The 17033-nt window shown below is 35.4% G+C and overlaps 1 protein-coding gene across 1 annotated transcript; it reads right to left on the reverse strand.

Moving 5' to 3' along the window:
• Nucleotides 1-1717: 1717 nt before the first annotated feature.
• On the reverse strand, nt 1718-15238 carry LOC131051190 (large ribosomal subunit protein P1). Its single transcript, XM_057985583.2, has 5 exons — nt 15082-15238; nt 12565-12671; nt 12071-12194; nt 2209-2303; nt 1718-2071 (listed from the first exon to the last, which is right to left on the reverse strand). The coding sequence occupies exons 2-5, from the start codon at nt 12631-12633 to the stop codon at nt 2018-2020; spliced, it is 342 nt and encodes a 113-aa protein (XP_057841566.1). The 5' UTR covers nt 12634-12671; nt 15082-15238; the 3' UTR covers nt 1718-2017.
• Between the last annotated feature and the right edge of the window lie 1795 nt (nt 15239-17033).

The raw sequence follows: 17033 nt of genomic DNA on the forward strand, positions 1-17033 counted from the left end.
ATTGAAATCTTCAAGACAAAATCTGCAATATAACATCTCTATGAGTGCCCCATGAAAAGCCAACTAGATTTCATAAAGTTAAAGGTAGCAATCAGTACGTAAAGGCATGTGCCATATAGCAAGCAACCTGTTGGTGCCCCCAAAAGAGGCGGTGGAGGTGGCAGAAGTGGTACTCTGGGGGGGGCAACGTCCCCAAGTCTAGGAAACATCACCCTATAGGGGATGGAGTTTTTTTGAGGGCGACGCGTCCCTGTGGTACATAACATATGGGGTAAAACAGCACAAGTTACGTCCCTGTACATAACATGTGGGGTAAAACAGCGATGTAATTTGAAAGAAAAAAAATCACACATCACTTGCTGATTAAAATATTATGGCATGCATGAATACTGCTGGGTGCAAAATCCCCTTGCTGGACATCAAAAATCATCAATACTTGTCAAATTTACATGCACCTGAGATGCAGACTAGATGATATCAAATGGCATTCAGATTTATTATACTGCATCAAAATGATGGTATTGTGGCTTTCCAAAAAAAGACTGCCGATTGCTGTTGGTGGTTTGACAGTTTTCAATTATTAACAGCATAAAAAATGCATAAGCTTATGGTGCCTGTGTTGGTGCTGCAGGTTGTATTTGTAAACTGCAAAAGTTTATGGCGCCTGTCTGTTGGATCTATCGGTGCCACAGGTTGTGTTTGTGACCTGCATGTGGCTTGAATTCTCCTCTTAAAGCATGGCCATGCTGCGTAATGAAAAGCTCTGACTAAGCAGTCTTCTCTGTCAATCTCATGCTCATATCAAAACATACAGACAAGTGTATTCTAATTCCCTACTTATCAGTATACTCGTAAAAAATTAGTACTTTAGCTGAGACTGGAGCCATTGGAACAAAATTGTTTACATGCCGCACATTATAACCATTTTAGATTTTCTAATGTCTAAATCCTAGTGAGGAGCAATACTATTCAAATATCCAGACTACTATTTATTCACTAATATGCATAGGAAATGTGTTAATCCTCTGTTTCCTTGCAAAAATCATCATCTTTTAGTCTATTCTAAACAAGATTGTTTTCTGTTAGTATAACCAAGCAGAAAAGCATGTAATGTTTAGGTTGCATTGAATTACAAAAATAAAAATACATACATTTGTGGAAGATGTGTATTTATAATTTTATATTATCATCCGAAGAAATATAACATGAGACTCGTTACCAGTCACCACATAAAACTTCAACCAAGAATAGCATAGATAATTACCAAATGAAAATAACAAATCAACTTCAGAATTAATAGTTCAGCTAATGAAAATATTGCTTGTGCAACCTGTGTTTAGACAATCTGAAGAAATGTAAGAGACTCATTTATCAGTTACCACATTAAACTTGAACCAAGAACAGCATAGACAGTTAACAAATGAAAATAACAAACCAACTTCAGATTTCATAGTTCAGCTAAGGAAAATATTTCTTCCACAAGAATGCACATTCCTAAGAGAAACACATCCTTATAATCCATTATAGGGAGAGCACATGGGGTTATGACAAGCACAGATATCCCGAAACACATCATCAAAGAGATCTTAAACAAAATTAGTGAACTATGAAGATTAATTAAATGAAAACTTTACATCACAGAGACTAGCATATATCAAAGCAAACCCATCTTAAAATTAAACATTTAAAACAAATAGAAATTTTGACTACCACCGACTGATGTAAAAACTATCACCAGACACATCAGTATTAATTCTAGCAAAAAAGTAAGCCATACAGATCTACAATGTTTTGACTACCACCGACTGATGTAAAAACTATCACCGGACACATCAGTATTAATTCTAACAAAAAAAGTAAGCCATACAGATCTACAATGCAATCTGTGCCGCAAAATTTGCACACATGAAACTACACTTCATTATGCGTTTCTAAAAGGCTGACAAAAACAAAATGCTGATTTTTAAATTACAGCATTTTAAATCATAATAAATCAGATATTTTCTTCAAAAAGAGCTTAATCAAACAAGCTGAAACCCATGTCATCGTCACTCTCCTCCTTGGGCTCCTCCTGTTTTAAACAGGATACATAAGAAAAGAATTCCAAATCCAGAATCAAGGTACCCATTAGTCGACCAAACTAAAGCAATTAATCTATCGCACAGCCCCTAGGAAAAGTACAAATAAACATTATTCAAAAACACTAACCTTTTTCTCTTCAGGTGGTGGTGCAGCAGGAGCAGCACCACCACTGCCACCAGATGGAGCTGCCGCCACTGCAGCTGCAGCAGCACCACCGCCACCTACCAAATAAAAAGTTGGAATTAGAATTGAACCAAACAGGATTAATTTTAGAGGAAAAAATTCATTTTAGATTAATATATAATACTAGGCAGATTCTCCAGTCCAAAATAAGAAAAAATTTACCTATGTAGTTTAACGATAAAGAAAGAATATACTACTGATTATTATATATAAATACAATTTTTTATTTTTCCAAATCTAGGTACTATGTATTTACAAATCTAATAACTTAATCTCAATTACTTATAATATTTAGACTAATAATTTATTAACTAGTAAAAACATAATTAGCCTGCTTTTCTCCTTGAAAACACAGCAGTCAACCAGGATAACCTGGATCTTATCACAAATCAACTAATGGATATTGGGATGAGCAGGATCTTTATAGTTGCAAAGAAAGCCCTTTTCAAATTAACCTCCATAGTATGACACGAAACTTTCAAGCTTTAATTTAGTGGGATAGAATGAAAGGTTATTGGCAATCCTTCCCCTGCCAATATATATCATTATAGCCACTGTTAGATTCTTCTGGTGTTGTCTTGTCATATGTGACCTGCAGCTTCACCCAATTTCCCCTGGACAAAATGCCAATCTTGGGGCTCCAGGCCTAATTGCCCATTAATCAAGGTCAAGCATTCATGATTAGAAGAACTTGCTTGATATTATGAAGATGCTTGAACTCTTTCCATGGCATATTTCACCTTTGCTGTTTTATGTTTCGAATGTCCATTTCTCTGCCTCTGGAAGTTGTGTGTAGCGTTTCTGATGGCTCCACCTGCTAGCCAAAGCAAGCCCAAGCCCCACAGTTTTAAGGAGATGAAACTTCTTACAGGAATATCTAACAGTTCAATTCACAATGGGCATTTCGAGTCCTGAAAATGTTGCCTCCATCCAGGACTTGAAAAGAACTGCAAACTCTTGAAGCAAGGATCCAAGATATCATATTGTGAGCTGTTCATTTCTGTTTGGGGCATGGTCACTTTTTCAGGCCATTCTTCAAAATCTTGAGATGAGAAGTAGCATGAAATTGAAGTCCATGAAAGGAGAAAATAAGACAAACATTGTTTCTGATAGGCCTGCTGGACATTCATTCTACCGATGCTGCTATTAGGATAAGTTAGTGTTTTTCCAATGGCATTTCTTGTGAGTTTGAACAAGGAACCATAAGCTCAGCTATTACATCCCGATTAGTGCATATTTGTACTTTCTAAAAGGCTGCAAATAATCGACCTCTACCAGGCAAGAGAAGGGAAAACACACAGCTGTTATTTAACTTGTGTGATACACATTAACCTGTCAATTGGCATTAGAAGGCACTAAGCTAAAGCAGCATTGAAGGTGATTCTGAGACAGACAGAGACTTACTGCAAACAAAAAGTGGATCAGATGAAGGGCACAATATAGAAAATCTGAACATGATAAACCAGAAGTCATTAGAAGTGATGGAAAGTACAAAATTCTCCATAGTTCATACTCTCCACTCAGAGAGCCTACTAGCATCTCCTTTAACAGTGGAGACATGATTTGCTTACCTCACAGCAATTCAGACTCCTCCATGCCCTACACCATTCTCCCAAAATATTCTAGCACCTCACTCCTACAAAAGCACCCCCACCCTGACATTGTCCCCCACACACTCGTTTTTTGTGCCACCTCTCTTGACAGCATTCCCAATCAGCCTAGCATCTGCATCTCCTCTCCCACGGTTTCTCTCATTTATTCTCTCCAGGCGATACCAGAAGGGCCCTCTTGAAGCTGAGTACAAGCAGAGCTTCCAATATAGATGGGTCTAGGCCAATGTAATCAAATATGAGATTGATCTACTTGCCCACTGACAGAAGGTAACAACTCACCCTTGAAAGCGCAACCATAACATCTTCAATAATTTTTCTTCACTCTTCACACACTTTATGATTGTCTATATATTAGTATCAGATATCATAAGGAAGACAACTAAAAATTAGCATCGAATGTCAAAGACTACAGGAAGATATACAGCCATAAGTCTCTTCAAGGGCATACCATGTAAATTAAAATTCAGATTAACTTCTTTAACAGTTCTAATGTTTTTGCCAAGCACCATTGCATGAATGTTATTCAAAATTTCTGTACACTTGCTTAATAATTTTTCCACATGTAATGCATCTTAGTTCCACAATTTAGACTGTCATCCTTTGATATCTCCTAGGCTCCAGACCATATGTGCCCTTACCTTGCAAGGCCAATTTCCCACAAACAACATGGAAAGGTTTCCTGTTTAGGACCAAGAAGCAATGCTTCATGGATTTAGACTGGTCGTTACTACATGATGTAGCTTATCCATAGCCAACAGAAGATGACAGATCATGTGGAAGAGGAATCAGTCATCTTCCAAGATAGTTCCTTTGCAATCACACAAATTACATTTGTACATACAGATGATATACAATCATTCATCTCCTTTGAGGTAATGCCATGTACGGAACATTCAGATAAATGAATTTCTGATACAGTTCTACATACATATTTTGCATTTGTGTATGGATGTTATTTTTGTTTATGATTTCCTGGTTTGAAGGTTCAAAATTTGCATATAATACATCTGAATTGCTATCAATTTATAGAGTCATCCCATGAGATATCTCCTGAGATCAAGAGCTATGGATAAACATGCAAACATTATAACTACTGCAGGCCACATAATCCTGCGCTTCCATGTTTGGCATTAAACACTAGTGTACTCTCACTAGTTACGGAAAAATAGTCTTCTAGGTTTCAGCCAAGAATTGGTACAGGTTCTTGGAAAAAGTAACTTGCTACAAATTTATTATCATTGTCAGTGTATAAGTATTAACGTAAATAAACCTTTTTATACTGAGTTTAATTTGGTGTAGCTCAGGTGTCTTAGGTTCAATTAATTAAATTATACAAATATTAATTACAATGTGAATAATTCATTAATATTTGCCTATTGTAGTTAAACTAGAAATAAGTTCAAGTTAGCACATTAGTTCACTCCCTCATTAAACTGAATGTCAAATTAGATAACTGAGTTCATTAATCCCAATCTTATGAGTTAGGTCTAAATCACCTTTAATAAAAAGTTTGGCCTAATAAAAAGTTTCCATGCGATCGTTTCAACTAACAACAATCAATGATATAAAAACATCCTGTCGATCTTGTAACTGTTTCAATGTCACATTGTCCAATTGGCAAGATTCTGTTTTGGTGGATTTTATGCATCCACAAGATCCTTGGGTGAATTCCATTGTAGAATTCAATGGTCATGAAGCATATTGCAAAATTCTACAATACATATTGGATGCAATGGTCTGGTGGGTTTTACATGGAAAGTTGGTAAGCCTTCCTCCAAGCTTTACGTTTACTCCACAAATTACATTGTGATTTGGCCTCTAATATCTTTCTGCTCAAGTTGTTGGTAGTTTTGTATATCTTTGGTCTTTGTTTGGCCCTACAACGAAGGTCTAAAATTGGTTTTAATCCAGGCTTCTTGCATTGGCTTTGTTTGGCCTTGGTTTGGTGTCATAGCTTTTTATCATAAGAGTTATTTGCAGGATTTGAACTCGAGTGTAAATGGTTTGTTTAATCAGAGGTGAAGCGCCCAAATTAAACTGTCCTTAATGTTGTTTATAGCTAGGGAAGATGGGTTCGGATTGCCTTAAGGCAACATCCGAACCCATTTAGGACTGGGTCCTATCTTAAAGGGGTAGCGTGCCCCCAAGACAAGTCCGGCCCCATCCTCCACGCTACACTAAAAGCCCCACGCCACAATAAAGTAAATTGGCACCAAAAGAATTAAGGCCGACCTAGGATATATGGGTTAAAGACCCATATAAATAAAGATAAATTGCAAACACAATAACACACTTCATCATTCATGCAATCAGCGAACCAGCTCTGCAACTAAAGGTGTGAAATAACAAAAGAGGATTGTGCAAACTTGTCCAAGGATTGTGCTAACTTGTCCAAGAGGATATAGGGCATTTTGGTGCAGACTTGAAGTATTTAGAAGGGCAGATCTGATATATAAAAAGGATCAGAATCTGGAGAAGCAAGCTAAGTGTTGTATTTGTGCAATTAAGAGAGAATATATAATCTGACCTGTGGCTCTTTAATGCTGGGTTTTTCCTCCTTGGAGGTTTTCCCAGGGTATTTGTGTTTGTCTCTTGTTTCCTTGTTTCATTCTTGAGTTTACTTGATTATGGTTTACTAAATTACAACAAATAATCAAATGTTACAAATCTGATTAATAAACTAGGGCATAATTAAATCTGATTACTGAACTAGGGCACAAATCTAACATGGTATCAGAGCTAAGGTGTCACTAACTTCAGATTTTAGTAAATCATTTATTGCATATAGTTGTTGTTTGTTTTCAGATTAAAATGTCTGGTTTGAGGGCTGAAGATAGACTTGATGGAGCCCTTGATTTTGCTGCTTGGAAAGTCCGTATTCTATTGATCCTTGAAGAGAATGATCTGCTGAAAGTCGTAGAAGAAGAAAGGTTGTCCCCTCCAGAAGATGCTGAAGAGCTGAAGCAGTTCAAGAAAAACTCCCTCAAAGCTAGAAAGATCATAATTGAATCCGTCAAGAATCATCTTGTCACTGTCATATCAAAATTTGCGTCTGCCAGGGAAATGATCAAACACTTGGAAGGGATGTATGAAGTCAACAACCTCAGCAGGGCTCTTGCTCTAAGGCAGCAGCTTCTTCACATGAAAATGAAAGAAGAAGACTCAATCATAGCCTACTTCATGAAGATCAATGAACTAAAGGACAAGCTAAGTACTCTTGATTGCCAAATTTCGGATAAAGATCTTGTTATGATTCCATTAAATGGTCTACTTGATGAATGGGAACCATTCATTCGTAGCATTGGTGGAAGAGTCGATCGTCCCAACTTTGAGCGTCTTCAATCTGATTGCATTGAAGAGGAATCTCGAATTGAGGTAAGAGGAAAACTCAAGAACTCTCACAAAGATGATAATCATGTTCTCTTAGCTAAATCTAGGAAAGGTGGACATTGGAAGAAAGAAAAGAGAAGCAAAGATTTTAGATCCTCCTCCTATGATCCAAGGAAGAAGTCCAGAGATTCCTCTCACATTCGTTGCTTCAGATGCGATAAGTATGGTCACTATGCCAGAGATTGTCAAAATGATCCCAAGGAAAGGGAAGTCAATTTAAATGAAGTTGCCGAACAAAGTGAGGATTATCTTCTTATCTCTGCTCTATCCAGCAATGTTCCTACGGACAGTAATACTTGGATAATTGACAGTGGTGCCTCCAGACACATCTCAGGTTTTTGTGAGCATCTTTCAAATCTGATTGAAAAAGACACCAACCTTCATGTGGTAATCAATGATGATGCTCTATACTCGGTAAAAGGTTCTGGTACTACCTCCTTAAAACTAGATTCTGGTATTTCCTTACAACTCTGTGATATTCTTTTTGTACCTGGTATTAAAAGAAATCTTAATTCCATTTTTGCCTTAGAAGATAAGGGTTTGCAAATAGCATTTTCTGAAGGGAAAGCAATTCAATCTCTCATCCATGAGGCCCCTAAATCATGCGAGCTATGGCATAGAAGACTTGGCCATCTACACTTTCAAGCTCTTCCCACTCTCGGTAAAATGGTTAAAGGTATGCCTAAACTTAGTTTATCTCATGATGATGCTTGTAAAGGTTGTGAAATGGGTAAGAATATAAAGAATACTTTTCATAAAAGCGATAGTAGGGCTAAAGAAAAGTTAGAACTTATTCATTCAGATTTATGTGGTTCTATGTCTCTAGCATCTCCTAGCAGTTTCCTATATTATGTTATCTTCATAGATGATTTTTTTAGGAAAACATGGATTTACTTTCTTAAATCTAAAGAGTCTAGAGAAGTCCTAAACAGATTTAAAGAATTCAAAGTCTTAGTTGAAAACACTACAGGAAATCGAATTAAATGTTTAAGGTCTGACAATGGAGGTGAGTACACCTCATGTAGTTTCTATGACTTTTGTGTTAAGGCAGGAATTAAGAGGGTGTTCTGTGTTCCCTACAATCCTCAGCAAAATGGAGTTGCTGAAAGAAAGAACAGGACCATTGTTGAAGCAGCCAGAGCCATGATTCATGATCAAAACCTGCAACCTTTTCTATGGGTGGAAGCATCCAAAATAGTAGTTTACATTCAGAATAGATGTCCTCATCGTGCTCTAAAAGATGTAACTCCTAAAGAAGCCTTTACAGGAATCAAACCTGACATCAGCAACCTAAGGATATTCGGGAGCTCGGTGTATGTTCATGTGCCTAAAGAAAAACGAACCAAGTTGGATCCCTTTGGAAAGAAAGGCATCTTAGTGGCATACAATGAATCTTCCAAAGCCTTCAGGATCTACATTTCAGGTCAAAGGTATGTTGAGGTAAGTAGAGATGTAACTTTTGAGGAAGATATTGCTTTCAAAAGATCTAAAGGTTCATTATCTGACAATAATGATATGGTGATTGAAAATCAAGATTCAATAGTTGATGCTAACCCTGAGATACAGGAGGAGTCCACTGACCTTCCGGATTAGGAAATTCAGAATGACCCAACAGAACCCATGGACTCTACCGATATACCTCGGGATATTGTGGTCTGCAAGAAGAGACCACTTTGGGTTAGAAACACGATTCAAGATGCTGAAGGATTTGCTGCTCCCAGAGGAACCTTTAGAGATAGCAAGAGATTCCAAAATCATGCCAACTACATTTCTGTGATGTGTAATATCACTGAGTCTAAACCTCACAATGTCGAATAAGCTATGTCCCATCATGCTTGGAAATCAACCATGGATGAAGAGTATGGGTCTATCATCAAGAATGATGTCTGGGACATTGTACCCAAACCCAAAGGTAAGTTTGTTGTTTCTTCTAAATGGTTGTTTAAAATTGAGCATAATGCTGATGGTAGTATTGAAAAATACAAAGCTAGGTTTGTAACTCGTGGTTTTTCTCAAAAGGAAAGAATAGATTATGAAGAAACTTTTGCTATTGTTGCTAAATATACTTCTATTAGATCTATAATAGCTATTGCTGCAGCCGAAGGTTGGGAACTACATCAAATGGACGTTAAGACACCCTTCCTCAATGGTGTCATTGAGGAGGAAGTCTATATTGAGCAGCCAGAAGGTTATGTAATCCATAAAAGAGATTCTCATGTTTAAAGGTTGAAGAAAGCCTTATATGGGCTCAAACAGGATCCTCGTGCTTGGTATGAAAGAATTGATAAGTACTTACTAAGCTTAGGATTTCGTAAGAATGATGATATGCTTATTTTGGTTTTGTATGTGGATGATTTATTTCTCACTGGTGAAAATAAACTAATCATAAGATGTAAGTAAGAATTAGCCTCAGAATTTGAAATGAAGGATTTAGGACTAATGCATTACTTCCTAGGGTTAGAAGTATGGCAAAAATCCAATGAAATTTTTCTAAGTCAAGGAAAATATACTATTGATATTCTGAAAAGATTTAGAATGATGGATTGTAAACCCATGTATACTCCTATGGAATCTAACTTAAAGAAGTTAAGTGTTTCTGCAGCTAACTCCGATTTTGCAGATCCATCTGAGTACAGGCAGTTGATTGGATCCTTGATGTATCTAGTCAATACTAGGCCAGATATCTGTTATGCTGTGAATGCTCTCAGTCAGTTCATGTGCTTGCCTAAACTTGTTCACCTGGTTGCTGCCAAGCACATTCTAAGATACCTGTGTGGCACTATTGGTTATGTATTGAAGTATTCACTTAATACCTCAATCTTCTTGGACGGCTATTCAGATTCAGATTCAGATTGGGCAGGAAGTGTCAAGGACAAGAAAAGTACTTTGGGTATCTACTTCAATTTGGGCTCTGCAGTGATCTCTTGGGCATGTAGGAAGCAATCTTCGGTAGCATTAAGCACTGCTAGTGCTGAGTACATTGCAGCATCTGTTGCATCCAGAGAAGCAGTGTGGCTTCGCAAACTCCTTGTTGGATTATTTGGTCAAGCTAGTGGTCCTACCACCATTCATTGTGCTAATCAAAGCTGTAAATCATGTGTTCCATGATCGATCCAAACATGTGGAAACACACTATCACTTCATTCGGGATATGGTGCAAAGAGGCGCCATTCAGCTAAAGTACATTGGCACAGATGAACAGGTTGCAAATATCCTTACCAAACCCTTACCAAGAGAAGTTCGAATACTTCAGAGACAGACTTGGTATTGTGGAAAATGAAACTCTGATTGAGAGGGAGCTCCAATCTCAGTGACTCTACCTGCAACGCTTTGATCATTCTTTGCTTGTGTGCAAGAATGAAAAGTATGCAATCTATGCTTGTGTGCTAGATGGAAAATTGTAATTATGTAAAGACCCACTTGTGTATTACACTTTCTATGCTTGTGTGCTAGAACCATCCTATGCTTGTGTGTTAGGTGGAAGATGTAATTCTATGCTTGTGTGCTAGATCCATTCTATGCTTGTGTGCTAGATGGAACTCTAAAGGTTCAGATTATGTATTCTCTTCTTCCCTAGTTAAGAGGGAGTGTTGTTTATAACTAGGGAAGATGGGTTCGGATTGCCTTAAGGCAACATCCGAACCCATTTAGGACTGGGTCCTATCTTAAAGGGGTAGCGTGCCCCCAAGACAAGTCCGACCCCATCCTCCATGCTACACTAAAAGCCCCACGCCACAATAAAGTAAATTGGCGCCAAAAGGATTGAGGCCGACCTAGGATATATGTGTTAAAGACCCATATAAATAAAGATAAATTGCAAACACAATAACATACTTCATCATTCATGCAATCAGTGAACCAGCTTTGCAACTAAAGGTGCGAAATTACTAAAGAGGATTGTGCGAACTTGTCCAAGGATTGTGCGAACTTGTCCAAGAGGATATAGGGCATTTTGGTGCAGACTTGAAGTATTTAGAAGGGCAGATCTGATATATAAAAAGGATCAGAATCTGGAGAAGCAAGCTAAGTGTTGTATTTGTGGTCTTTAATGCTGGGTTTTTCCTCCTTGGAGCTTTTCCCAAGGTATTTGTGTTTGTCTCTTGTTTCCTTGTTTCATTCTTGAGTTTACTTGATTATGGTTTACTAAATTACAACAAATAATCAAATGTTACAAATCTGATTAATAAACTAGGGCATAATTAAATCTGATTACTAAACTAGGGCACAAATTTAACACTTAATATATCAAAAAGGTATTGAATTGACAAATGGAATTTTAAAATTTATGCAATGAAATGGCAAACTAGCAATTTCACAATAAAAATATATGAAGCCAACACATAATTGTCAAATATATGGTTACAAGCAACTAGAACTAAGTAAATTATGTTTCATCCCTCAAAGTAAGTTGTATCCATACAGATACAATATAAGATGAGATCATGATATCATATATGAATACAGCAGATTTTAGAAAACCTTGATACAACAGATATAGCGAGATATGACAATTATAGGAATATACACATTCAATTATTTATACATCTAAAGGCATATAGAACATAACACTAAACATACTTATTTATACATATTTCCATTTTCAGATTTTAGTTTACAATAACTGTCTTGTTCTATTAAATTTGTGATTATGTGAACAAACTTTTCAAGTTTTATTTTTTAATGCAATATTTATTAATTAATTTCCAAAATACCAAAATTGATTCCTTGTAAATTGTAAATATACAAAACTTTACTGAAATTCCAAAAACCAAAACCTAATGAATCAAGTGGCATAGACTTACCAGATCCAACACTGAGGATTAGATCTTCAATGTTTCTCTTCTCCAACAACTTGGCAAATAAACCAGGCCAATAAGATTCAATTTGAACATTTGCAGCCTTCACCAAAGTAGTAATTTTCTCAGCCTATCAATAGGGTTAAAGATTTTCATGTATCCTCCGAAGTTCAACCAAAAACAATTGAGCAACAACCAGAAGAAATCCGCTAATTTTAATCATTTTCTCAGAAACATATAACAACTTACTCATAGAAATACCCAACTACTTAACTTTCCATGCCAACCCCAAGACTAAAATAAATTTGACCGATTACCTGTGCTGCTACAAATATTTTAAAACAACAATATTTCAGTCCTGATCTCAACCTAACACCTTATAGGATATACAACAAAAACATTTAAATTTCTTAGAAAGTTTAAATTCCCAGCTTAAACAATTCATATTTAAATGACATAAAATGCGAAAAAAAATTGGAAGTCAATATTTTCAAGGATACAGTGATAGGAATGCCATCATCCTGCAAAATCAATGCAGCATAAGTACAGGCTACCTCGCTGAACGACATCTTGATTAGAAATCTTCCAGCAAACACTAAAAGAAGCCCTGTGTAAAATACTCAACTGTTCAGAATATGTTCAAAACCTAAATTGCATAATTTAGCTGATCCAGAGCTCAATTACAGAAAAAAGTAGGAAAATTACATTAGATTTCTACCATCAAAAATTACGAAATAAGCTCCCAACGAGGAAAAGCAAATCACAGTAGAAATGAGTGAAAAGGAAATATAAAGCCCAGAGACATTTGCTTTGACCAAATGGAAAACCACAGGAAATTACATCCAAATAATTGGGTAAAGAAACAGAAATAAGATAAAAATATATATCCTCATATTTTGTTCGTACCCAAGGTCAAAACGTGTGCATGTATGTATGTGTATGCGGGAAAAGTGGGCTGATAAAACTTAAAATGTGAAAATATGATTAAATTACTAGTCCACACACACAAATAGGACTTCTTGGTGCAAGCTATGGAGTAACGTAGTATTACTCAGCTTCCCAAGGAGGGTCCCATGGTTCTCTATCTCACAATGTCCCTCAAACCAACGTTTTTGCTTTCAGATTACTGAGCAAAATGGTTTAGGGATGGCAAATATGAGAACGAGAGATGCTTTGATAAATTTTAATATGAAATGGATGCTAAGCTATGTATGATCTTAGAAATGCAATAAACTTAAATGATAAGATGACAAGATTAGTATGAATACTATCCTAGCATACTATATTTAGTCTATGATTGAGCTAAAATGATAAATAGATTACTTTAAACATGCATATTTAGTCTAATTCTGATCTAAAAGAGGCTAAATGATGAGCATAAAGATGATATGAAAGCTTGAAAGAATTTGAGCATAAGTGTGATGCTACAAATTTGAAGGATGATTGTTAAAAATGGAGGAATGAGAGCTCTATTTATAGCACAAACAGGGCAATGGATGGTCAAGATTGAATGGTTTAATCAAGGGCCAAGTTTGAAAGTTGGGGATCCATGTGCACAATTGGCACCAATAAAATAGTGACAAGTGTCAACATAGGATTGGGTTGAGAGAAGAGGTTGGAGGCATTAAAAGCCTGAGAAGACCTCATGGTTATCTAAAGGCTAAGGGTCAAGTCTAAGTTAGGATTACCCATTGGATTAAGAGTTAATCCAAGGATAAACCTTTGTGCAAATGATTAAGAGATAATCATGGTCAAAGCATTAAAGGCCTGATGAGACCCTTGGGTTGGGTAGAGGTTGAGTCAAAACAAATGTTTTAACCATGTAGAAGGGTTTGGGTTAACCATTAATGGTTATTGGAGACTTTGTGGATTAAGTGGTTGAAGGTTGGAGACTTTCAAAGGTTATCCAAGACTTTGAGACATTTAGTGGTTGAAGGTTGAAAGCTTTTAATGGTTATTAGAGACTTTGAGGTTTGAGAAGTGACTTCTCTTTGTTTAGGGATGTGACAAAGTTTAGAGGAAGGGTTAGGTTAATTAGAAGATTCTAGAAGGGATTAGAAAGGGGTCTTGGATTTTGTAAGTGGATGGGGGGATAATAGGACTTAATTGATTTAAATGATTTAATTCAATTTGGTTGCAATTTGGGGAAATTGAATAAATTAAATTTATTCAATATAGGATAACTATTTAATTAAATTTGAATTTAATTAAAAGTGGCTAGGGGGATTTAATTGAATAAAATGATTTATTCATTAAATGGTATAGTGAATTTTATTTAAATAAATTGAGTAATTTACTTAATAAAATAGAAGAATGTGGATAATTTAATTAAATTGGATTTAATTAAATAGAGAAATGAACATAAAATATTCATTTAAGAATATGGTCATTTTTATACGTCTACAGTATGTATAAATGTATGTACGGACATGCATATCCCTACCCATGCCCAAATCGGTAACGTAGTGTGTATATATATATGACGTACAGACGTATGTATGTACAGACGTATCCATTTCCCTACCCATACCCAAATCGGTACTGTTGTGTGTGTGTGTACAGAGAGAGAGAGAGAGATAGAGAGAGAGAGAGTCCAAGTCCAAATGAGAACAGATTAGCATATTAGCGCTTCGCACAAGCTACTTAGCCATTAAGTAGCTTGTGCGTATGCAAAATCATAGCTTAAACAGAAAGTAATAATCACGGGAAATTATAGTGTAAAAGAATGTCAGTCATCTTCTAGATGAGGAAAGCTACATTAGAATAACAAAAGAGTCCGTCCATGAAAAGATTGCAGAGAACTTTATGTACAACTTATAATCTTCATGCATAGAACAAACTTTCAACGATTTTATCATGTGCAGAGACTTCTTAACCGCAGAGAGAGAGAAAAAGAAAGAAAACAAATTAACCAATACGATTTACAGTGCCAAGAGGGAAAAATATAAATCAAACAATTTTCCCCTGTACTACTCAGTCATGGCCAAACTATCATAAGATTCTGGCAAGTGACTAACCTCGAGATTCTGCTGTCAACGATGCCGATGACAAAAATGGGCAGAGGTTGCGGAAAAAATTTACGAACCCCTACAATACCAAAAATTATCCCAAATGAGACGAACCAAATTAAATCTCCCTACCGCGGCTGCTTATCTAGGGTTTCCTTTTATTTTATTTTATTTTATTTTATTTTACTTTTAATATGTTTTCAGTGAACGAAAAGTGGGTCTAGGGTTTTCTTTGACGTTATTTTTCTAGTGCATGGGTATATTTAGTTTAAGTTTTTTTACTAAATAATAACTTAAATGTCAATAATATAATTTTATAGAAGGAAATTTTATTGAAGCTATAATTAATTTTTATATTAATTTCTCAAACCATTTCATGATTGAGTATTATTATATGATTATAATAGTTTTTAATGTCATTCAATCAGCAATGTATTAATAAAATTGAAATTTATACATTAAATTAATGTTTGATGACTTACATTATAAATATAGTGAAATTTATCATGAGAATTTAAAACACTGAAAATATAATAGTTAAATAATATTTTTTAAATTATTGAATAAAAAAAAATTATAAACTATAAAATTATTGTTCGATTTTTTAATTCTATGTGATTATTGACTAAATAAGTAAAAGAAATTGCATTCATTTGATGTGTATTCATGTCTTCAATACGAACTAATGATTGTAATTGTTAAAAGTGTATACTTTTATCTTTCATTTCATTCAACTTTGTGCTTGTCATAAACCCTTGGTCTTCTTACATGATTTTGACAAGCTTTTGTTGATTGAATGCTCAATTTAGCAATAAAAAAACATAATCGAGTTATTTGCTCAAACAATTTTCAAATCATAAATTACTAGTTCCTTTTCCAAATTTAAATCTGTGAATGCATTTTTTTTGTGGATTTGTACATTTGATTCATAATCTCAATTTTACCCTATCTAAGTCAACTCAATTTTGATTAGTTATTATGGGCCAATTATCGCACCAAAACTGTCAATATTATGCAATTAGGTCAAGAATAAAAGGACATCACCTTCATGTCATTACCTATCATGGAGCATATATCGTCCATCATACAAAATTGCTCTTATTTGTCCAAAATCACTTACTGCACTAGTATTGTCCCTCTTGAAATCACCCTTGCCCCTATCATAGGACCATTCCAAACATCGACATTTTCCATTTGGATCACTTCTTTATTAACCAAATTTTAAAACTCTAGTCTCACATTGTTTAAAGTACGAAAGTAGTTAAAGAAATCTCAAAACCATTTGATCAATGTAAATCAACAAATGTTATGTCATTTTAAGAGAACTAGTAAGCTATATATGTCAATGTAAATGTAACACCATTGGTTAGATAATGGCATGAGGGGCTCAATCTCTATATGGTGTAGGTTAAATTTTGTTGATTTATAAAAGTCATTAGCAAAGTCAAATGATGGGATATATCCATATGATGTGGCATTTTCAACAAATATTATTCATTGTGGCAAAGTACTATCATCCACACCTTTAGATAAAATCAAATCTAACATATGACACATCTTTAAGAAGTGGGAGGGATTCACAAGGATATTTGTTGTGCTATTGGTCCAAAAATGGTAACTTGTCAAGTGGGCTCCATTGGAGGTTTCTTTTAATACATGTGTTGCCTTCATTTTGTTGTTGTTGCAAAGTTAAGTTATAGTTTGCATACTTAAAACATCAAATAAAACCTCAAAACAACCATAAAAGTGCATTGTGTAAAAAAATCATAGTTCCACTATAGAAGATACAAAATTGTTGGTGTGATTAGGTATTTTACCTTGGTCATTTCTCACCTAGGTCCTAACTACACTTTACTTAAGGTTACTTAGGGAATTGCATGGGAGTAGTTGGAGCATCTCCACTTTAGGTGGCACTATCATGTTATCATTTTCACTCTATATGGTGTCTCCATCTTTAGTGC

This window comes from Cryptomeria japonica, chromosome 8 (genome assembly GCF_030272615.1).
Source record: "Cryptomeria japonica chromosome 8, Sugi_1.0, whole genome shotgun sequence".
NCBI classification, from domain to species: Eukaryota; Viridiplantae; Streptophyta; class Pinopsida; order Cupressales; family Cupressaceae; genus Cryptomeria; species Cryptomeria japonica.